Consider the following 23,333-nt stretch of genomic DNA (forward strand, 5'->3'; position numbering starts at 1 on the left):
ACTACTGCAATCAATCAGTCAGTCAATCAATCAATAAAAAGTAAACAAGTACCACCAAGTAGCTATTCAAGGAAATTGTAAAGAAATTTCTTCTCAGAAACCATCATAATAACATACTTGATGTATTAAAGCTTGAGACCAGTGCAAGAGATTAACAGTTTAAATACAGTTATACTTTATTTATTTTATACTTTATACAAACTTGACTTATTCTCATTTTGACATTTATGGTACATATAAAATACATATATTGGGGTTAAAATTACAAATGTGACAATTTTGATCAAATTAATTGTATTAAAATAGCTAACAGAACATTACATTATTTATGAAATACAGACAAGTGGAAAAAAGCAGTGAATGTTACTAAATATGCAAAATCCCTGAACTGAACTCACATGATTACAGTGCAGCTTAATCTAGGGGAGATTAATTATCTCCCCAAAGACGATGAATATTAACAACTGCCTGGTGTGTTAAGAGTTCACACTGTCATCGCTCAATGTTGGAAAAGATTGATAAATCTCTGTAAAAAAAAAATTTATTATTACAATAAGCAGCATATACTTTTTCCTGACCAGTTCAGAACAGCTTTGGTCCTTCATCTGTTTCATATTATAGAAAAGGTGACAACAGTTCAGAGCAATTGGAGATTTACTGCTGACAACTTCATTGGAAAAGTGGGTCAAGTAAACATCTCTCTTACAATAATAATAATAATAAAAAGAAACTGTCCAACATCATGCCTTCATACTGTCACTTGGGTCTGTCTGGGTGGGATTGGTCTGGGGACTCCTGGCCCCTGTCTGTAATGTTGAAAAGCAGGTCAGATGATGATAATCTCAAACATGGTTGTACTCAAATTAAACAAAAGAGAGACAGTTTATTAAAAAAGAAAGAAGTTTACTAATTTAAGTACATATGAGCTAGATTTTTTTCCACATTGTTTCAAGTAAATGGTGTTTGCCAAAACAGAACTGTCAGTGCAAAACAAGGGTGTTACTATGTGGTTGCTAAGGTCTTCTAATTGGTTATACGTTGCTATGAATTTGCTCCGATATTCTGAATGTTTTTAAGCTTGTTTCTAGAGTGTTTTGATTGGTTGATTACTGGCCCAAGTCTTTGATATATTCTGGACACAGCTAGATGCAGTATGTCTCGACCTTAAAGGGACAATATGTAGCTTTTTAGGTATTTTATTATCTAAAATCAATATTTTTATTCATAAATATGCCCTCAATGGTGTACAAATACCTATGCCAATGATCAGACTAATCCTCGTAAACGAAGAATTTATTATCTTTATATACATGGGACGGGTAGGTCCACGGAGGCTTCCATGTAGTTCCGCCATCTTGAAAAACTATAATAGCAGAGAGGGACAAAAAGTACTAGGCCAACGCGTTTCCACAACGAGTTTCGTTCAGAACCAGCGTCACGTGACTGAAGTCAGCAGAAGCGGAGAAGCATAGCAGAGAGAGGCGCTTGTCACTGCCGCGGCAAGTTTAAAAGGATGCACTGCACGGTTATTTATACACCGTTCATTCATACATATGCTGAGTCACAGGATAAGGAGTCCTCGTCGTCGAAAAAGTCCAAAATTGACCGTAAAAGGAAACGTGACCGGAGATTACAAAAACAAGGGTTAATGTCGGGATAGCTAATGCAGGAGAAAGCTTTCAAAAGAGATGCTGAAGTTGCCTGCTTTCTTCTCGACAGGTAAGTCAATGTTACGGTCTTAATTACAAGCTTTTTTTTCATTGCTTTGTTGTGAACTTTATTATATAGACAGTAGAACATTTATAGTTATATCTATTTATCTATTCTATTCATAGTAAGTTAAACAGGCTCTTTGATGAATAGCAGCTATTGAGTAAAGGAACGTTAGAGAAGGCACGGATGATGATGATGATATCTAACAATGCATGTACTTCAAAAATAGAACGAAAAAAGGCGGCATTACTACTAACTACCATAGTTAATGTTTTTCACAGTCAGTAATTTATACTGTAACATTCTTTTTTTCGTTGATACAAGTTTCAGTTTGTTTTAAATAACAAACCTGTTCACAGGAAGGAAAACTCGAAGTGCTATTATAAGACATCCTGTCATAGCTTTTTGGTACATAACGGCAACCGTAGATGCAACGCGCATTTGGAAAAGTGAGGCGCTGGAGAGCATTATTCGTTTGAATGCAAAATACAGTTTCACCACTAGATGGGAGAAATTCCCACTTAGTGTCCCTTTAAAATTTTAGACCCAATTTATATTAAGTGACTTCTTTTTTTTCTTTTTTTTTTTTCGTTTTCGAAGTCCCAGCCAGCCAGATCTGCATCTGACTGCTTGTGACAGTCACAGTTGTATTAACCTTGTAAAGCATGACATATAATAGTATGAACATTTTAAATTTTTTGAAAAGTAACAGTTAATTGAACTGTTTATTTAGACGTGACACTAACGTGGAACCAGACTTAATTTGCCCCAATGGAAAGCATATTTACACTGTCTGAATTGTTATCCCCTATCCCCTATTTAGTGCACTATGGGCCAGATTTACTAAACAGGGCAAATTAGTAATTGTGTGAACAAATGACCGATGTCAGCCGCAGCTTCAGCGTCTATTTATATTGTAGGGGGCGGGATGTTTCAAATTCTAGAGAGCATTTGATTGGACAGAAAAATCTGATGAGAAGCTAAAGTACAGAATGATGTCATCAAAATTGTTGATCCAAACTGACAGAAGTGAGAGACTGTACGTTCCGAATGCTTATATCTTCTAAATGCGAATTTTGTCATTGTTTTGGAGCACACTAGCCTATAGATAACCTTATGGCTAAAATATTCATACTAAAAGCCAAAAAAACTTCCATTTTGATTTCATTGGCTCTTTAATGTTACAGGTCTGTCACTTGCCTTGGCAAACACCACAAATAAATCAATGGAGCGCACACAAAAAACAGGTTGGGTGGGTTAGAAATCTCTAGTGACATTACCTTGGTTGAGATCTTGAGGTATTCACTAGATTTGTTGGTTTAGTTGGCTGAAAGAAACAAATGAGAAGAGCAAAGTTACTATAAAGATGATCGGCAGAGGTTGACTTACTATTAACCTTTAAAAAATTACAAATTAAGTTTTATTTAGTGAGGGTTCATTAATGTAACTTGTGTGCTTTTTAAGGACACAGTGGAATTGTGGAAATGAAAGCATGGCATACTGAATTTATCAGTCATTTCTGGTGGTCTCTAAGAAGAGCTCATGTGTATCATTCAGTGCATCTGTAGTCCTGTTTCTATTGTTAGGGTTAACACATTTTCATCATTATGGCAGAACTGTGTGAGTGGTTTGCTGTTTGAACCTCTGTCGTTGACTGTGGAGTAGACGCTCTTGTTGTATTGCCGTTTGCCCCCACATTTGACTGGGCATTCGAAGTACCATTCGCTGCATTAGTTGGCCTGCTGTAAAAATATTAAACAAACTATCAAATGTCAGATGATTTCACAACAATTTTCAAACATTTTTGATTTTGTGTTTGTTGACATGAACTTTCTGTCCCTGGGTGAATTCACCAATCAGTTACATTGCAATATTTTAAACCTGGATCTTTTTTTAAAATGCCACTCACAATTCAACAATTCAATGTGATATGTGTATTTAAATTAATTCAGTCAGTCAAATATGCATCCTTTCTATTCAAATGAGGATTATTATGGAATGTGCCAAATTCACAAACATCAATGTTATTTTTCGCAATTAGCATGACAAATTTATCCTTCCCACAGAAAACAATGGTAAAATTACCGGTGGATTTTACTTAAAAGGGATGTGTATGTTTTCTAGTCATCACAGCAGCAGAATATTTGGGGAAACCTTTTTAAACCTTGGGTTGCTGGTCTGAACATTTTGTCTTTCAGCTATTGAGGGCATATTTCTGTACATAAGGTACAATTGCTTCAGCAGTATTTTGTGGCCGTGTTTGTGCCGTTAACTGATTTTTCTCATTTCTTTTGTGAGTTAGGGGCCAAAACAATGAAAATAATGCAAAAAAAAAAAAAAGCAAGTATGCATAATTCATTCTTAGTGATTTACCTACTCTGTCTTAAAAACTTTAAAACTTCCTCCATTGTTTACTAATATTACAACATTCAAGATTGAACATAAGACATTTGTTTCAAGATTGAAGAGGCATAAAAATAAATGGCATAAAGCCTGGTACACACTGCACGATTTTAGCCCTGATTTTCACTCGTAGACAGTTTTGAGGAAAACGCCAACAAATGTCCCCGAATCAGAGGCAAAGCGTTGCTCATTCAATCCTTGAGTGGGTCTCAGATCTGTTTTTCACATGAATGTGTGAACAGCACAAACCACATGGAATCTGATCTTTTCTATTCTGATTTGGGCCACTTCCATATGTGGTCCTAAATCGGATACAGGTCAGATATTTTGCAATACGACCTCATCCTGAACGGTCAAATCAGAACAAATGCGACTTTTACATCACTGTAGATCAAACCTTCGTCACAACTCTGCGCTCATGGGAGTCACTTCAAAGATTTTACATACCCAATGTTATCTAGACAGTTGTGGAAGGTAGTCAATGGAAGGACAGTGATGTGCCAGAGCTCATAAGTATTACAATGACAGCTCTATATACAAGCAAATCAAGAGGGCTTGTATCATAACTGTTTAAAAACTCTTTGCTCTCTTTTTGTGCATTTTTTAAGATTTTGCAAAAATGTTAAAGAGTTGTCAGCGATTCTTCCTATTGAAATTCTGTGTAATGTGTGACCCCCTGACGGTAATCCATTGTGTATTGTGCACACAACAGCAACAAAATGGTGACCCTGAATCGTGTAGTGTGAGAAGAACAGAGATCACATGACATTGAAAATCGTGTAGTGTGTTCCCGGCATAAGCAATTGATGGACCTTTTGTGTCTGGATGGACAACCCTTGATACAGCAGCTGAGACTGTCTCTTTTGAACACGTAGAGCAAAGCGATTATTAAGACCACCAAAATTGGCACCACCAGAAGAAAGAAGATCAAGAGTCCATCTCTCAGGGAGTAATCTAAAATGAAAGAGTTTTTAAAGAGATGATGTAACCGTTAAAACATGTCACTGAGTGTTTTGTTTATTTATAGAGCGAGACAGTATGAGTGTGCTCTTACCGATCTGTGCCGGGCCGCTGTCGATACTTCCTCCCCTGCCAGATCTGTCACAGTTGGGTGGAGCCCAGCCATTATTACAATGACAATGGAATTGATCATTACACACCTGTGCGAAAACCACACAATATAAAAAAGTGAGACTTGATGAATTGGTTATTTAGAGAAAATTGGTCTCTACAAGTAAGTGGAACTTGCACTGATTCACATTAACACCAAGAACATGGATATTAAAAAAAAAAAGTCGTCAGTAACTTACTCCATTACTGCGGCAGTTTCTCTGGGCGTCACATTTCTGACTCTGATCCAGAACTGAAGAATTCAAACACGTAAAGTCCAAACACACCTAAGAGACAAAGAGTTACAGATTATAATAAAATGAGAGTATCAACTTTAAAAGCAACTCCAACAGTACATATTATGGAAGATACAGTTTAAAATTGGTTCTAGTGTCCATTCACAATCATAAATCTGAGCTAGTATTACTTTCATTCAAGCTAATTGTCTCTTTATTTTATTAGACTATGTTTGAAATGTTCCAGTACAGGTAGAAGTTTAAAAAGCCTACAAAACTAATGACTTCTAAATCCTCTCCATTCTAACCTTTCCAGGAGCGCAGACTGAGCCAGTTTTGACATAGGCTGGATCTGGCACATCTGGGCCCAGGCCGAAGTCAGCATTCATGCAGGAGATTGTGCCCCCCTCTATTTTTACCACGCTGACCGTCGCTCCTGCCGGTGGGTTGTTGCTGTCGAATACACATTGGATTTTCCCACACATAGCGTTTCTGTAAAGACACAAAATAAATTCACACAGCTCTTCCAAAAGAATTCTCTGATCTATGGATCAAAAACCATAATATAATCCACACTTTTGTGATCCGTTGAACCAATAGATAGGGTTAACAATGTCATGTCTCACTCATGTCACAATTCGGCATGGAGATGCTCTTAAAGGAATCAATTCACTTTCTGTACGCTATCTGAAACATGCCTCTCTGTGTGTGCGGCTGTCCGCACAGATAACATCACACAAGTACCGAATTGATGGAAACAAAAACACATGCATGCCGAATCATGGGGCCTGGCCCGGAACATCTACCCCTAACAATTAGCATAGAATCATAATGGTATTTTTATTTAATAACCAACCATGATGGCATTTTTTAATGATGTAAAACTAAAATTAAATAAGGTACTCACCGCACTTGACAAGGTTTCAGATTAGATCCACAGTTTCCAAACACATTCCCAATAGTATTAGCATGACTAAAGCACTTATCATCTGCTTTAGTTGCCCCTACAGAGAAGAACATCACACATGAATTAAACAATACCAAACAAGCTTTGTATAAAATTTAGAAAATGCAGCATGTCATTTGTCAGACAGAAAGTGACACATGATCGCCCAGTATGAGAAGTACCTGCACCAAAAATCTGTTTGCACTGGTAATCAAATGTTTGGCAGCGGCCCTCAAAGCAGAAGGCCGTGTTACTGGCACAAGGGGTGCCGTCCATGATGTAGAAATCTGATGGACAGAATGGAGACACTCCACCGCAGAACTCCGGGAGATCGCAGGTGTTGACAGACGGTCTGCAGGGTGTGCCGGCTACATCGATCTGCTCACATTCAAAGATCTTTCTCTTATTTCACTTCTTTTAAGAGCATATCATTTGTATCTTGTCAAGATATTTTTAACTGTAAAATGTTTTTGTTTGCAGTACAAGTAAATGAATACAAGCCAAATAAATAATTATTTCAGGGTTAAAGGTGAAGTATGTTTCTGTGATGCTAGGTGCACTGTAAAGTGTAGTCCTTTTGTGTTTAGTTTTCAGTTTAGTTTAGTTTCCCAACTCAAACATCACAAACACAGCTCTTACTGGTGCTTGTCAAGGCATGTCTCAACAGGTAAAAATTAGACTACTTCAATAAAAGGTCCAGCATATTGGGAATACTTTTAACTATGTTGCTATGTGTCATGAGTATGCAATTGAGCAGGCTACCACTCCATCTAGAGCGAACACGAGTGTCTCACTTATAATAAATCCATCCACCTATAGGTTGTGCTGGAAAGAGACTGACAAATCTGAGCGGACAACTCTTAATGTTTTGATGGTGCTTGGGAGGCTCAATGTTGAGATAAATGCATAGTAGTCAATGAACGATAAACTGGGTTAAGAGAACGTATTTTAACAATTGTACACACTTCACCTTTAATGTTTGGCATAGTCTGTAGTCATTATAATTAGCTTTATATTAAACAGTAAAAGTATTTAGCATGTTCACATGTAAAAAGCTAGATCACTGTGTATGTGTGTGATGAGGGGTCTGACCTGACAGTTTTCACAGCAGCTTCCTGCAGCACAGGCCGAGCCCTTAGTGAGGGTGCATGTTGCGGCATTACAACACTTATTATTGCACTCCTGCAACACAACAGTAAAGACTGACTGAAAAGGGTCTGTAGTGTGTCATACAGCAAATCAATTTCATTTTTAAGATTTAAAGTGGCTTTGTCTTTCCTTTAGGTTTTAAAAGATCAATGAACATAAAATAAACAGTTGAACAAATGGGGAAACTAGTTGGGTCGCACTAAAGAAAACATGAAATGACAATCAAAACCCACTGAACTTCTGAGCCAATGGATTTTATGGATTTATCCATCATGAGAATTTGATTGGATCTTGTAAAGCGAGCTAGTATGGTATTGGTTCATTTTATTTTTCCTGCTCACACTTCTATAGTTACTTCAGCAGAAAAGGAACATGTTCAAAGTGGCAAACTATTACATTTTGATCAAATATTATAAAAAAAAAAAAGTTCAAAATAAAATAAAATATGCACAAATAAAAAGTACATTTCGATTTCATGCTAACTGTTATTGTTATACTCTTGTTTAAAGCAATTCATTGGGATCTTTATAAATGAAAACTTGAACAACAACATATAGAAGAGTGATAACAACTACCTAAAATGACAGAAACCATCTTAGGGAAAAATATATTTGAAGTGTAATTCGATTTTTTTTTAGTTTGGCTCACATCCCATTCGATTACATGGAGAAGGCGGGGTTTATGACCTATAACTGCAGCCAGCCACCAAGGGGGTGATGGAAATGTTTTGGCTTCACTTTTCAAGATGTGCACGGCACACTTGGATGAGAACGAAAAAACTGAAACTGACAGGGTTCTGATAGGTTAATAAATTGTGTCTGTCGTTTTTGGTATAACAGTGCCTGGAAACTAAAGACATTGGAAATATAATTAATTATTAACTCTGAATATTACTAAGGAAACTTTTCTAGAAAAAAATTTCCTCGAGACTAAAGTCCTGATTGCATACCGTTGAAACAGCAAGCCTTTCTTTCCATTAAGCCTCTGAATAAAAAAACAAAAAATACCTGCGGAGTGCCACAGTCACACTCCTCTCCACTCTCCAGAATGCCGTTCCCACAGCGGGGTACTGTGATGATGCTGTCTTGAGAGGGTGGGTTCCTCAAACACGCCCCACCACCTCCCAGAATCAACCTCTCAAAATTGTTCGCACTGCAGTCACTGAATTTAGTCGATCCACTGCATTCACACCCAAACGCAACGTCAAACACATCAAGGACAGCAGGAAATCAAGAAGTTTGCTACATTTTCTAAATGTCATAATCATTTGTTAACAAACAAGTATTCATTACTTCAATGAGCTCATTGTTTCTGCATTCTGAATTATTACATTGTTTAAATGAATACATTTTTCGCTAACTGTGATTTTGCCTATGTTCATTTCTGAATACATAACTTAGACAGTTCCCTCTGATAACAGATCACTCTAAATTGTAATGTGGATCCATTTTACTTTCATAATCAGATACATTTCTGAGTCAAACAGGATATTCAACAACCAAAAAAAGGGGGAGAGACACATCTTAATATACACATCTAGATAACATGTTAGAATTGAATTTTACTTTATTTAATTATGTATTATTTGACCTTTTTTATTGTTTGTTTCAAGAAAACAACATCAAGTAAAATCTATTTGGCATGTCAAGGACGGCCATTGGTTTCGTTGTAATTCTGTATGACTTTTAACAAACGGTATTGTTTAACATACTTAAAAAACTTAAAGGGAAGATAAAGTAAAAATCTGTCATCATGTCATTCCGAACCTATATGATGTTTTCTTTTTGTGTTTCACAGAACCAAAGACAAAAAAGAAGAAAAAAAAGAAAGAAAGAAAGAAAGAAAGAAAGAAAGAAAGAAAGAAAGAAAGAAAGAAAGAAAGAAAGAAAGAAAGAAAGAAAGAAAGAAAGAAAGAAAGAAAGAAAGAAAGAAAGAAAGAAAGAAAGAAAGAAAGAAAGAATGAATCACTCAAGTAGTTGCACTAATGAAGGATTGATATTATGAAACAACAACATTCACTGACCTGGCAGTGGATGCCATGATGCAGCTCCCACCACCACAGCTACAGCCACTGATGTCATGACTCATGCCCAGGTTATGCCCCAGCTCATGAGCAGCAACGGTAGAGAACGACGGCAGATTACTGTTGCTAAACTGTGATGATATAACAGTGAAAAACAAAGGAGACGTAAGATTAGAGTCTGCTTTCTGGCAAATTATTTACATCTAAATGTATCCGAAGCAGGTATGTGACAGCATAGACAATCAAAACAATTAAATTATATAGGCTACTAATAGTCTAATGAGAGTTAGTTGAGATGTAGTTGCAAAGTTACTTATAGTTGGTTAGTAGTAGTTAGTCTAAAGTGGACCATTGAAATACAGTGTAACCATGTTTTTTGTTGAGTATCATATTTGATTATATACAGGCTTTTATGGCTCACATAGTATGAAATAGTGACAATACAGAGCTCATACTCGGAAAAAAAAACACCTCAGTTTCATTTAGAGGCTCAAACTAAGCAAAAATATGCAATTTGGTACAGTTACTGATATTTACAGTGCTATGCATAAGTTTAGACACCCATACTAAAGTTGACTAAAAAGAGGAATAAAAAATCATCTTTTGGAAACTGAACTTAATGCCTTAATTTAAAAAATTAGGAAAAATCCAACCTTTAAGGACACCAATTTTCTTTGTGAATGAATAATGTATCGTAAATAAATAAATGTTCTTCCTTAAAATACAGGGTGCATAAGTTTGGACACCCCTATGTTAAATTCCCATAGAGGCAGGCAGATTTTTATTTTTAAGTATTTTTTTTAATTTTTTTTTTAGGATACTATGCATCATGATAAAGTTCCCTTGGCCTTTGGAATTAAAATAGCCCCACATCATCACAAAGCCTTCACCATACCTAGAGATTGGCATGGTTTTATTTCAGTTAGCCTAATAGCTAATTTGATTTGCATTGAGAGATGATCTTATGGAAAGTACCCCATGCCAATCTCTAGGTATGGTGAAGGCTTTGTGATGATGTGGGGCTATTTTAATTCCAAAGGCCAAGGGAACTTTATCATGATGCATAGTATCCTAAAAATAAAATAAAATAAAAATACTTAAAAATAAAAATCTGCCTGCCTCTATGGGAATTTAACATAGGGGTGTCCAAACTTATGCACCCTGTATTTTAAGGAAGAACATTTATTTATTTACGATACATTATTCATTCACAAAGAAAATTGGTGTCCTTAAAGGTTGGATTTTTCCTAATTTTTTAAATTAAGGCATTAAGTTCAATTTCCAAAAGATGATTTTTTATTCCTCTTTTTAGTCAACTTTAGCATGGGTGTCTAAACTTATGCATAGCACTGTAAATGTAAAATTTTTTTTTTTTGATAATGTAAATCAATGAGATGTCACGCTACATATATCTCCATATAATATGTCTAAAGACAATTTTCTAAAGATTCGTTTTATAATCAAAGCTCTGTAGTTTTTATGGTGTGGGGCAAAACATATTATGCAATGCAATACAACGATGATTCACAGATGTACGAATAAAAGTTCCTCAAAAGCGTGATGTATCATATGATATATTGTAAACATGATTTAAAAATAATAATCAATAGTAATCAAGTAAACCCATGTTGCTTCAGTCCAGTAGGCGTTCATCTTTAAATATTACTATACAAGTTATTCTGACATTTACTTTATAAGATTTAGAAGCAAAAAAACACATGTTCCACGACCTGAAGGAGGATGTGAAATAATACTAAAATGCCTTTTACTTGCTAAAAGAAAAAAGAAAAAGTACAAATGATCAAATGTGATAGACTTTTTAGGGTTAATTGCTTCTCCTCCTTCTGGCAGCCAGTCTGCAAACACACCTTTCCATCAATAAAACATGCAGGTTTTAGATTACTGCTTTCAGAAACCTATCATCTCTGAAGGCTTCAAAATACTTAAGAGCATTCTAACATAATCAATAGTTTTATCATACTAGTCAAAATGACTGATGCAGTATAAATTCTCTAACCACATTGATTCCTCCGCTAGTACTCGCAGAGCAAACAGTCCCCACGAAGGCCATGCCAAGCACACCGGCAGGGTACGCTCCTGAACGGCCTCTTTAAGAAACAGAGACACAGATCATGTAACTCAGAACATACACAGGTCTAATGTCACTGACATCTGGTGTCATTTCTGAGAACCAAGACAAATTAAATTAAATGGTAAAGACTACATTCTCAAACTGTAAATAATTTGAACATTGCAGCAAGTTTGTTTTTTTTGCCACGAGTTGATATAAATTTTATATTAATCTACAAAAAGATTTCTTGCACCATAATGGCTCTAAATTAAATTCTAATCTGTTTTGGCTGTAATGATTCTGCTTTTGTTTGTCAATTAGACTTTTACTTTGTAGTACTGTCTAGTTCCTGTCTCCTGTTCCTCTTTGTGATTCCCTGATCATTGGCTGCGTTCCACTCCAAATTTGTATGCCCTTCACTTGCAAACTTCCCTCTGTCTCGTTTACTCGGATGTGCGTCATTGCTTACGAGTGCACACAACTGGCGGAACTCGTGAAGGTTTAAATGGAACACACTAAGCCCTTGATGGAATTCACTATGGAGCTGGTTTATTATTTAAACCCCTTTATTACTTATGAATTTGGTTTATGCACCATTCTATACGCATATAAGTTGTTGGAGAAAATATATAAAATCCTATAGGAATATGTTGCTGTTGGAGAAAAATTTAATTATTCAGAAATATAAAACTGAAAAAAAAAAAAAAAAAATCAATAGTATAAACTTTGACTGTGAACATAAGGTAATGTAAGACTGGAAAAACTGGAAGAACAGGAAGAGAGGGCTACTCTCTGAGAAATCAAAGGTTATCTTCTCTTGCTATATTACCATCCCCATTCGAGACACAATCACACCTGAGTTGATCACCTCCCAATTTACAAATCATTCCCTTCACCCATCTCTACCTGAATTCACCCAAAAAATCTATATGGTTTAATATTAACAATTATCATACAGTATTATACTTGTTTGGTATCATTTGAAATGTCTCATTTCCACAGAAGTAAACCAAAAAGCTAATAAGGTGTGGAGAGTTTAGTGCTGTGGGTCTGTCCCATGTAAATCAACCTTTGTCCCCAGTACATTACATTACATTTAGCAGACGCTTTTATCCAAAGCGACTTACATTGCATTTTCAAGTACACATTTACATTCTTATCAGTTTTTGCTTTCCCTGGGAATCGGACCCATGACCTTAGCGTTGCAAGTGCCAACGCTCTACTGTTTGAGCTGCAGGAAAGCAGTCTGGATAGGTAAGCAGTAAGTCTGGGACGGTGATTAATGCAAATTCCCACTGTGAACTCGTGTTTACATTTGAAAAGAGGTTTCTGCCTTGGTCTGAGTATTTAGGGAGATGCTGAAGAAGGCTCGTGGCGATTTGTAGCTCAAATTGGCCCGTGATGCTGAGAGTGGCCAAGACTCTCAGCATCATGTATTTTATAATGTCAGGTTTGCATCTTCTCTCTTTATTCCAGAGCATTTGATGTTTTGCATTTATTATCTTTGAACTGATTATGAAATTGGCATGATACATTTACCAGACATAATAAATTGTTACATTTGATTTTATTCCGACTGACTCTGAAATTGTTTTCCCAAGTAGATTAAACGGATTCGTATGTTACCGCAAGTTTTGCGTCAGATTAGAGACAACTAATATTTGGCACTAATTCAAGTGTACTTGTTTTTGCAAAGACAAGAAGTGAATTTCCGTTTAGGGCAGCAAAAGTGCTGCTTGACCAACCCAAAATCTGGGTGTGTCTTACCTCTGTTTTAATTTAATGTTACTTTAGATAAGTGTACATGGGAAACCGCGGCTGCCAATCCAAAGCTATTATAAGACAAGTAAAGTTGTTTGACTTATATCTGTAGTAGTGGCCATACCTCTACTGAAGTAAACGTTACATTAAATTCAAGTGCATGCAATTCCATGGGGGCTATACCAAAGTATCTTTGAATGTGTAAGCATGAATGTGACCGATCTCAGGTATATTGCAATTACCTATGTTTTGTGACCGAAGCTGGCGAGATTGTGATCATATATTATATAAAATTTACCAATAACCAATTGGCAATCTAACTTAAATTCGAGGTCATGGTAAAATGGAGTCAGATAAAAGCTTAAATGGAATTAAATTACTTTGCCACGCGGAAAGACATTAACGCAGAAACCTTGATATATATAGTGCAGTAACGCAGGATAATCAATTTTTAAAAAAGCTATGAATCACCTGTATGTGCTTTAAGTCTTCGACGCAGACAGTGTTTTATTCTTTGGTTTGCATAAATTACACACAAAAGTATAGCCTTTACTAGTCGATTCTTGTGAAATATCAATCCACTCCTGTACGTCCTTTACATAATTATCAGACAAACTCTAAATCTGCTAGATGCTATAGATGACGGTAATACACAATTATAGTTTGCGATCTAATAAGACGACAACGCTGCGCTGCTTCAATGCATTGCAAGTTGTCAAATTGAAAAAGGAAATGTAGTTTTTGTAGCGCTACACCGCTACTTGTTGGAAAAATTCTAAATCTATCTATCAAAAAGTAGCTAAAATTAACTTGCTGGTAGTAGTAATGCTAGAAATCCTCTGCTCTTGGCAATTGCGCTGGCCCTGACTCACTGGACAATGTGGACATTTCTCTTTAAAAGTGTTGCGAAACATCATTTTGCAAAAATGTCGCCACAGGCACACAGTCTTCAGGAAACAATCAAAGCCACATTCTAGCAGCTCAAGAATTAAAGGAGCTGTATGTAAGAAATGTATTTCAATTAATCATAAAATGGCCCTGATATGTCACTAGACATTAAGAAATCATGTTCATTTCAAATACTTATATCACTGACAAAAGTAGTACGGCCAGGATATTGTCATTTAAAAAGTGAAGTTGCAGCCCTCAACTGATGTTGATGTTGTCATCTTGTGTTTTGGCCTGAAGCGCCGCCCTCCATCTATCTACCAATCACGAAGTCAGTAGTGTTTCTGCATCCGGGTTGCCAGCTCTGCTCTAGTTACCACAGCTGCAGCTACAAACTGCAGCCTATACGTTCCTGCTGGATCCTGCAGCCTATCTGGCAACCTCGAGTCAGGGGGAGGGGGAGGGGATACACCGCTCTATACAGTAATTTGAAAGTGATTGCAGTACCAGTTTTGGCCACAATCTTACATACAGCTCCTTTAACAAACATTTCATTGAAAAATGTAATCGAAAAAACAGCTATTGCTAAAGGATGTGACACGAGTACTTACACAATGAGCTGCCCCACGTCATGCCTGATTTTAGGTAACAGATCTGTTTTCCTCCACTGCACAAACCTGCCCAACACGTCCCCAGCATTGCCATCCACACTGAAGGGGTTCTCAGTGTCAAAGATCCTCAAGCCAATCAATGATATCCGTATATTCAGCTGTTTGTAGTACTAGGGTCCACACAGAAACAGCCACAAATATTTCATTACATCATCACGAGAAAGGCTCAGAAATACAGCACAACAGTCTTAACACATTATTAAATGAGGTTAGGGTTGGGCTTATCCAAACAATAACGTTATCTGTAGCTTTAATTCTCACCGTATCAAGCAAGTTAGCCAATTGGACCATCTCATCACGCACAGCAGTTATGCTGCGGCCGTTATAGACATACTGAGAACAGATAAACACACCTCTCAGAATCAGCCAACTATATAATGATGAAAAATAATTTTCCCAAAAACACTTCGAATGGCTAAAACTCACCCTTTGGTTGTCAACCACTAATACCAACTCCACGTATTTGGTCTGAGGTAAGTTTCGCTTTTTCTGTGGATTCAACAGATTCAATGAAATATCAAATGTTGAGCTTGTAGAACATCAAAATGTTTAAGACAATACGACATTTTCGAACCCGTAAAAACATGGACATGTCAGCGTAATGGGAGTGGTCCTCAGTGGGAGACGTTTCATCGGCCAGTCCACACACAAATGGCTCTGACTGACCGTCCTTCAACAGGAAGAGGAGATGTTCATTGGCTTTGGAGTGCAAGACGGGTTCCAGCCCATAGCCTTCATTACCAATGAGAATGACCCCCCTGTACAACAACACATTAAGTTACAACCTAATGTTTGACAAGTGACAGCTAACATTGAACATTAAAGTTGATATGACTTTTCTTACTCTTATTAAACGTGACCATATATGTAACGGAGTGTCTTTTTGTGCAAATAGCCCATCTTGTTGGATAAGGCTATTTACACTAGCCCCGCCCACCAATGACTGGTTGATCCAGACAAAATTACAAAAGAAACCAGTCTGATGTGGATAATGATGGTGTAATCACATTTACCATTTCTTTGTGAAATTTTGAGGGCAAAACCCAGTAATTTCAATAGGAATCCGTGTGATCATGAGTTTGTGTGAGGGCGGAAATGTTCAAATTTGTCACGTAAATTTGCTGCATTCACCAACAGAAAGCTGCTTGGTTAGGACCTGACTTCTGTGTGAGTTGTGCTTTAGAAATCTCTACGCTATTGACAATGGATGTTTTTTGCCCATAAAATCCTGCAGAACGTTTTGCTAATGTGTAGCTTTTGAAGAGGCCAGAGTTTTGTTTTGTTTTTCAGATCTCATTCAACTTCTTTTCTTTTCACATATCAATTCAGAGAGGTGTTTATTTTAAAATTAAAAAATTAAGATAATCTTCAAAAAGTGGAAATATTTAATAGGCCTATAATTTAAAATGGATGTAATATCTGAACAACATCCACCGCAACACGTGCAGCTCAAAACCGTGGCTCTTTTCCTGAACCTTCAGGTTCAATATGGTTAGGGGTAGGGGGTAGGTGTAGGGACAGGGACAAGTAAGGTCCAATAAGACAGGATTAATTTAGGATTTTAATAAATATAACCATATACACTGAATAAGATGTTAATATAGCATTATTTTACAATGTACTACAATACACTGAGGTTCAAATAGTATCTGCCACTGTTTTCACTAAGCTTAAAGGGATACTCCACTTTTTTTGGAAATAGGCTCATTTTACAACTCCCCCAGAGTTAAACAGTTGAGTTTTATCGTTTTCGAATCCATTCAGCCGATCTCCGGGTCTGGCAGTACCACTTTTAGCATAGCTTAGCATAGATCATTGAATCGGACAAGACCATTAGCATCTCTCTCAAAAAAATGACTGTAAAAAAAAAACTGTAGTTACATCCAAGGTTATTATAGTTTAGCATTTTTAAATTAGTTTTTATTTTAATATTATTTTCAAATTTCCTATAAATTTCAGTTTAGTTTTAGTTAGTTTCATTAATGGTTTTGTTAGTTTTAGTTTCGTTTTTATTTTGTGAACGCATTTCTATTTAGTTTTTATATATTTAGTTTTAGTAATTATAGTTTAGCAGAGTTAACAGAACACTTCCAGTTAAAGACATTTAATTTAAGCAAAGTTTAATGTTTGCAGCTCTTGTGAAAACCTCTTAATAATAAAAATAAAATAATTGTTTGAGGATGAACAAAGAACCAAACAAATGCAACTAAAAAGTAAAACATACTCATTAAAAATGAAATCTTGTTAAACGTGGTGTATAAGAAAAAGATGATTATTATGATTATTCTTTAAGGTTATTTCTTTGATTAATCCTTTCAAACAATATTCTTGTGATCCATTTATGCTTTTTGTCTATTGCATTGTTTAAAATCAAATACTCATAGTTATACTCATATTCAAATGTTCTATTCAGACCAGACATAGTATACTTCTACTCTGACAAATGTACGTCTATTTCTGGGCTATAGACATGCTATTAGTTTTTTCCGTTTTCTGCTCAGTGTGGTCTCTTGTCTAATATGTGTGGTATTCTGTTTAGTTTCACATGAGATGATTGTATTACCTGGAATTAAGGTAGGCCTACAGTTATATTTGCATAAGGTCTAGACATTATGGAAAAACTTATTTGGCCATTTCTGCTTCTTAGGGCTGGTTCACACAGAAAGCGGTTTTGCTTTGAAAAACGAAAAAAAGACGCGGGCAGAGGAATGGGGGAAAAGCGCAAGGTCTCGATACACGTCTTTTAAAAGTTGAACTTATTTTAACTTGAGTGCCGCGTTTTTAGCAAGGGGCAACATTCTAATCTGAAAAATGAAGCCAACCCGGAAGTGCGAAAAACTGCAATACATCGAAAATCCGCTAGGGGCAGGTCCCAAAAGGGAGCAAAATGTCCATAGACCCCATGTTAAAATGTCCGTTTTCACAGCATAAATTCATGTTTTTACAGGTTGGTCCCATGGACTTTTATTGTATTTTTCGATAGGTTCCGAGTGCCTGACAACTGCGAGGGGGGTGAATTTTTTTCTAACTCGTTAGTTTAGATCGTATTTAGACACAAAATGTATGCCAAATAAGGGCGTGGTTAACTTTGATTGACAGCTTGATTGACAGCTGATAACGAGCATAGGCTGCGCCAAGGAGAATGACAACATAAGAAGCGCCCTTTTTTAATTTACAGTTGAAATATAATACTACTGTTTCTGTATCATGAAATGTAGTTTTAAGAGTTTTTCAGGCGAGAATGTAGTTATTTAAAGCTCAAATCTGTGGTTTATTTATAAAGATTTCAGAAAATTTTATCCAGGTTGTGAGATGCAGGCGATCACCCGGCGCTCATGTACCCCGCCTGGAACAGCCTTTCCTCGGCTAGTCGTTCTGACGTTTGCCGCTGACTCTGGCGTCTCTGTAGTGGTTAAACATGAGATATAATTCATCTTGTGTATATCTAACGGGCGATTTTTGGTCTCGTGAATCTATAATTTGTTCCCTGGCCAATCGTTTTGGCTGAGGGCTAAGTTAAGTGAAATTTCATAACTTTATAAGCTATTTAACTTTACCGTTGTATGGTTAGACTAGAGCGCTGACTTTGTATGTTTGACTGAATTGTTTGCTTTATTTGTATAGCTTCTTGTACCTTTTACTTATACTTTTATAATGGCTAATATTGATAAAACTGAAATTTAACAAAAAGAGACTGGGTTGAGTTTTGTCATTTTAAATTTTAATACAACGAAGATGATCTGTAATGTTGTTTACTGCAACATCTGTTGTTTAGTACAAATGCACATATTGCCTGGACCATATTAAAATGTTTAATATTTTTATATTATATTTAAACGAAAAGAGGCAGGGTTAGTTTTATATTTCGTTTTGTTATAAATAGGCTAACGTTATATGCAGTGAATATAATCAATACGCGTTGCCTGAACTACATTTGTGTGGCTATAATGTTTAAGATTTCTTTAAATGAAAACGAAAAGAGTTAGTGTGGTGTTTTATAACTTATTTCGTTTTATTTGTTGCCTAAAATATACATACAGAGATAACCAGAGTAGCAGAGCGAGCTGAGTGACGCGCGCTGTTCCATTTGCAGAATAACCGGACTCACGTCCTTTACCCATATATGGATTGGCCAGAAGGTGGGCGGGGTTAGGATTCCCCAAGATTTTCCAAGATGGCGCCGCCCATACCCCCCATAAACGGCTTCAAAACCGTTCTTCAGAAAGTCTATGGGTGACGTATTGTCCATATTTTTTACAGTCTATGGTTTTTAGAAGCAGCAGGCGTAATGATATGACACAGCGCCTGAAAATAGATCTAACAGGTTAGACAAACTTAGTCCCGGTCACGTTGGAAGTTACCGAGCTGAGGACTATTTTCAGGCGCTGCCTGCGTCATATCATTACGCCTGCTGGACTCATGGTACGGCAGCAAAGTTTCTTGATTATTACGCAGGAATGAGAGTATAGTTCCTAGCCATATCAGCCTAGAAAATCGCAACTTTACATTTTCCGTCCGTCTTAGTACACGATGTAACTACAGAAGAGTCAAGTTTTAAATAGGAAAAATATCGAAACTCTTTGGTAATTTTTTTGAGAGAGATGCTAATGGTCTTGTCCGATTCAATGATCTATGCTAAGCTATGCTAAAAGTGGTACTGCCAGACCCGGAGATCGGCTGAATGGATTAGAAAACGGTAAAACTCAACTGTTTAACTCTGGGGGAGTTGTAAAATGAGCCTATTTCCAAAAAAACGTGGAGTATCCCTTTAACTTAGATATGAAACACCTTTCATATGTCTAACTTCTGGAAATAAATAGCAGTGACTAGGTTTAATGTTTAAGTTTACATTTTAGATTCAAGAATCAACACAAACTGCAATGATTTTTGCATTGTAAAGGTAGCTAGATTGTTAGATCTATAGATTGTTAGATTGTATATAAGAAAAAAAAAACAGACCAATCACCATGCAGTATGCAAATAAATTAAATAAGGAAGACAAACTGCAATTATTTACAAAATAAAGTTTGAATGGAGCCTGTAAGTTAAAGCTGAATTATTTTGGATGTTAAAAAATACTTTCTAAATGTAGGTATATGCTTTTCATAACATTGCTTTGAATTTTTGAATGACCAACATGTTAATTTCTGCCTTAACCAATCGTGTGAGTTTGAGGAGAGTTGTGTTCAGGAAACGTCTGAAAATAATCCATGTTTTTGCCATTTTTAGTTATTTTGCGAAACGTTTGTAGAAGAGCAGTGGTGTTTTAAAAAGTGGGTGGGACAGGAGTGTGTGTGTATAAATGTACAATAATAAATGCACAAAAAAAACAAAAACAATACGGTGTCCTGAAATCAATTTCAATAGTACATTGAGTTTAATTTATTGACATAGAACTTATGTTTAATGTGATAGTTTCATCCTTACATCTTCTATAAAACCTGAGAGTAAATACATAGATCCACATTAAACATTTATGTGTCCTAATGGACTGGTGGTAGAATTTTTGTTATTAGCGTGCCAGAGGTTCTGGGTTCTAATCCACCCTTGTTAAGTTTCTATTTTTTTCTCTCATTTAAACCAAGATCAGTGATTGTATATCAAGAGCAGGGACACGTTTGTCTGCATTTTGATTTTGTGATTTCACCGAAACGAATGGAGATTCTCTGCAACAGCCTTGAGAGATAGATTGAAGAGCTCATCTGCGTGAAGACTGCAGTGTGCATGAGTGCCAAGAGAACACTGTTGCCTTCCGCCACTGATCATTACAGCGGCAACGAGCACTCAAAAAGTGGTGTAAACTATATCAAAGCTGGCAAAGAGTGGTGGGAACATGTCCCACCCGTCTCTCCCGCAAATTATACATATGAAGAGGAGTTTTAATACAGAGCTGCCTTGCAAAGAAAAATGTGCCACCCAAAAAACTGGTATGACTGCTTTTTATGAAGTGAAAGTGAGGTAGCATACAAACCTGAGACCTTCACAGTTGCTGAGAGCTACGAGAGAGTCTTCATAGCCCTCCACATATCCTTGATAGTGACAATGCTCCTAGAACAAAACCACCAGTATTAGTACAGCTTGTTTTCAATTTCAAATACTTTGTCAAGGTTACTGGTCAACATAAAAAGATCACATGACTACATGCTTACAATACCAGATGACAATAATGTAGTCCACATTTCCTCATTCTGAACCAAGCTAATGTACATGTAAAGTAGGTGGTGTAACTAATAAAACAGAAAAACAATTCTTACAACTTTCCCTTTCTCCTGTGCGCCATGAGAAAACACGACAAAGTTATTCGATAAAAAGTCTCTGTGGGAATAAGAGATCAAATTACAATTTTTCATCATTACATAAAGACATTTCAGCCAAACTACTTCCAAAGTTCATACGTGTTCTTTGTCAGATGAAGTAAACGTTCACTGCCATCTATCCTGACTGAGTATGTGATGCTATCAGCATGTCTATCCTGAAATCAGACACATCATTTTAAAATAGGTCGAGAACAACATCATAACTTACTTCCAGGCAATGTGACCAAAGTGCTTTATACCTGTGCAGATGTGTGTGAGGGGTCTGCGTTTCTCCTCCAGCGCTCACGAACCAGCTGAGGTTTGACCACATCATAATTCTTCACATATGATGTCTGGTCTGTGGTCTGGACTATGAAGGCATATGATAAAAGAAGCAAATAAACACAACAGTAAGAATTTCTTAATAACTAGGCTAGGCCTAACTAAATATGGAACAAGTTTAATAATTTGCAGAAATGGGTTTTGTGAGTTCTTCAAATGAAGTCTATTGAAAAAAGTCTCATCTACTTACCAAGGCTGAGTTTATTTGATGAAAAATACAGTAAAAACAGTACTATTGTGAAATATTATAACATTTTAAAATAACCATTTTCTATTTTAATAAATGTTAAAATGTTATTTATTCCTGTGATGGCAAAGCTGAATTTTCTGAAGCCATTACCTCAGTTTTCAGTGTCACATGATCTTTCTGAAATCATGCTGATTTAGTGCTCAATTATTAATAATGGTTCTTATTGTTATCAATCTTAAGTGTTAATTTATTTTTTTATTAAAGATCACACTTGCCCCAAACTTATAAATGGCAGTTTATTATGCATGGTGACCATAAAAATATTAAGCAGCACAAATGTTTTCTACATTCTACATTCAAGTTTCAGCACCAAATCTGCATATTAGAATGATTTCTAATGAAGGATCATGTGACACTGAAGACTGGAGTAACTATGCTGAAAAATCAGCTTTGCTTCACAGGAATAAATTATATTATAAAACATTCTATTTTACTAGAATTCTATTTATTGTGACTAAATGCAGCCTTTGTGAGTATAAGATACTTTCAAAACATAAAAAATATAAAGCCTATTACAAACTCATCGCATCGTGTTCGCCATATAGGCTACTAAAGCTATTTTTAAACAGGACCAAAACACAACTAATGTAATTGAACCTAGTGATATTAAGTATAAAACTATCTATTAATATGTTATTTTCCCTATATGATTAATACTCCAATACAGACTTTTGTAGTAGTTTTGTGGTTTGTCGTCGGAGAAACACGACGTATAGTTTTTTACTCAATTGTGTGTGTTAGTCAACAGTATGAAAGTCTTTAAATGATCGGATTTGTCTTACCTGAGGAAATCGCAAAGTTTGTGATTATGAGAATGAAGTAAATATGTCGCGTCATGATGTTTCTCTGGACTGACGTTTGGTCTCAGGTGAGCGCGTCGCGAACGAGGCCGGGGCGTGCACGAGCAGTAACAGGTGGAGCGACATTCTCTTATTAAGTATTCTACATATTTCAGGCTATCACTGCTATTTATAGATTTTAGATAGATTAGAATGGGGATATAGATAAACGTGTTGGCTTATTTATTTCATAGCTTGTTTGTAATTCATTAAGTAGCCTAGCCTAGCATGCCTAGATAGTAAATAAATAAATAAATAAATAAATAAATAAATAAGAAATATTTAATATGGTGTTAAGCTGCTACTCAAAAATGTATGATTGAAAACTATTATTATAGGCCTATACCCAAAGACCTAAATGGCCTTGATCTAATTAAATCTAGTGAGAAAGAGTACTGCTGTTTTTTAATGTTGCGTCTCATATTCATCTCTCAATTGTGAAACAAACTTTTTATGAGACACGGTTTATTCCTCTAGGGGGCGCTGTGATGTTAATAAAGCCCAAACTTTATTTAAGCTGCATATAAAATCATTTATTGTACAAATGTAAAATCGCAACCTTTCCGAACTTTCTTTATTGTTGAATTTTCAACAGGGTAAAACCAAAACATAAATAGATCCACATCCACAGATAG

At 36.1% G+C, this 23,333-nt stretch overlaps 1 protein-coding gene across 1 annotated transcript; it reads right to left on the reverse strand.

The window, feature by feature from the left end:
- Positions 1-415: 415 nt before the first annotated feature.
- On the reverse strand, positions 416-22,815 carry adam9b (ADAM metallopeptidase domain 9b). Its single transcript, XM_079850709.1, has 22 exons — positions 22,642-22,815; positions 21,528-21,637; positions 21,367-21,443; positions 21,226-21,286; positions 20,943-21,019; positions 15,546-15,729; positions 15,398-15,460; positions 15,233-15,304; positions 14,912-15,081; positions 11,598-11,688; positions 9,581-9,711; positions 8,565-8,736; positions 7,501-7,590; positions 6,591-6,786; positions 6,370-6,466; positions 5,771-5,954; positions 5,427-5,513; positions 5,171-5,276; positions 4,929-5,070; positions 3,356-3,455; positions 2,994-3,040; positions 416-806 (listed from the first exon to the last, which is right to left on the reverse strand). The coding sequence occupies exons 1-22, from the start codon at positions 22,694-22,696 to the stop codon at positions 749-751; spliced, it is 2,370 nt and encodes a 789-aa protein (XP_079706835.1). The 5' UTR covers positions 22,697-22,815; the 3' UTR covers positions 416-748.
- Between the last annotated feature and the right edge of the window lie 518 nt (positions 22,816-23,333).

This window comes from Squalius cephalus (assembly GCF_949319135.1).
Source record: "Squalius cephalus genome assembly, chromosome: 19".
Lineage (NCBI taxonomy): Eukaryota > Metazoa > Chordata > Actinopteri > Cypriniformes > Leuciscidae > Squalius > Squalius cephalus.

Bases quoted from the DNA above. Each gene is read 5' to 3' on its own strand.
- adam9b (XM_079850709.1), bottom strand. From the start codon at position 22,696: ATGACGCGACATATTTACTTCATTCTCATAATCACAAACTTTGCGATT. The intron at 15,730-20,942 runs GTTTGTATGCTA...GTTGTTGTACAG, and splicing joins AGCAACTGTGAAGGTCTCAG to GGGGGTCATTCTCATTGGTA. The intron at 5,277-5,426 runs GTAAGTTACTGA...GTTTTCGCACAG, and splicing joins GAAACTGCCGCAGTAATGGA to GTGTGTAATGATCAATTCCA.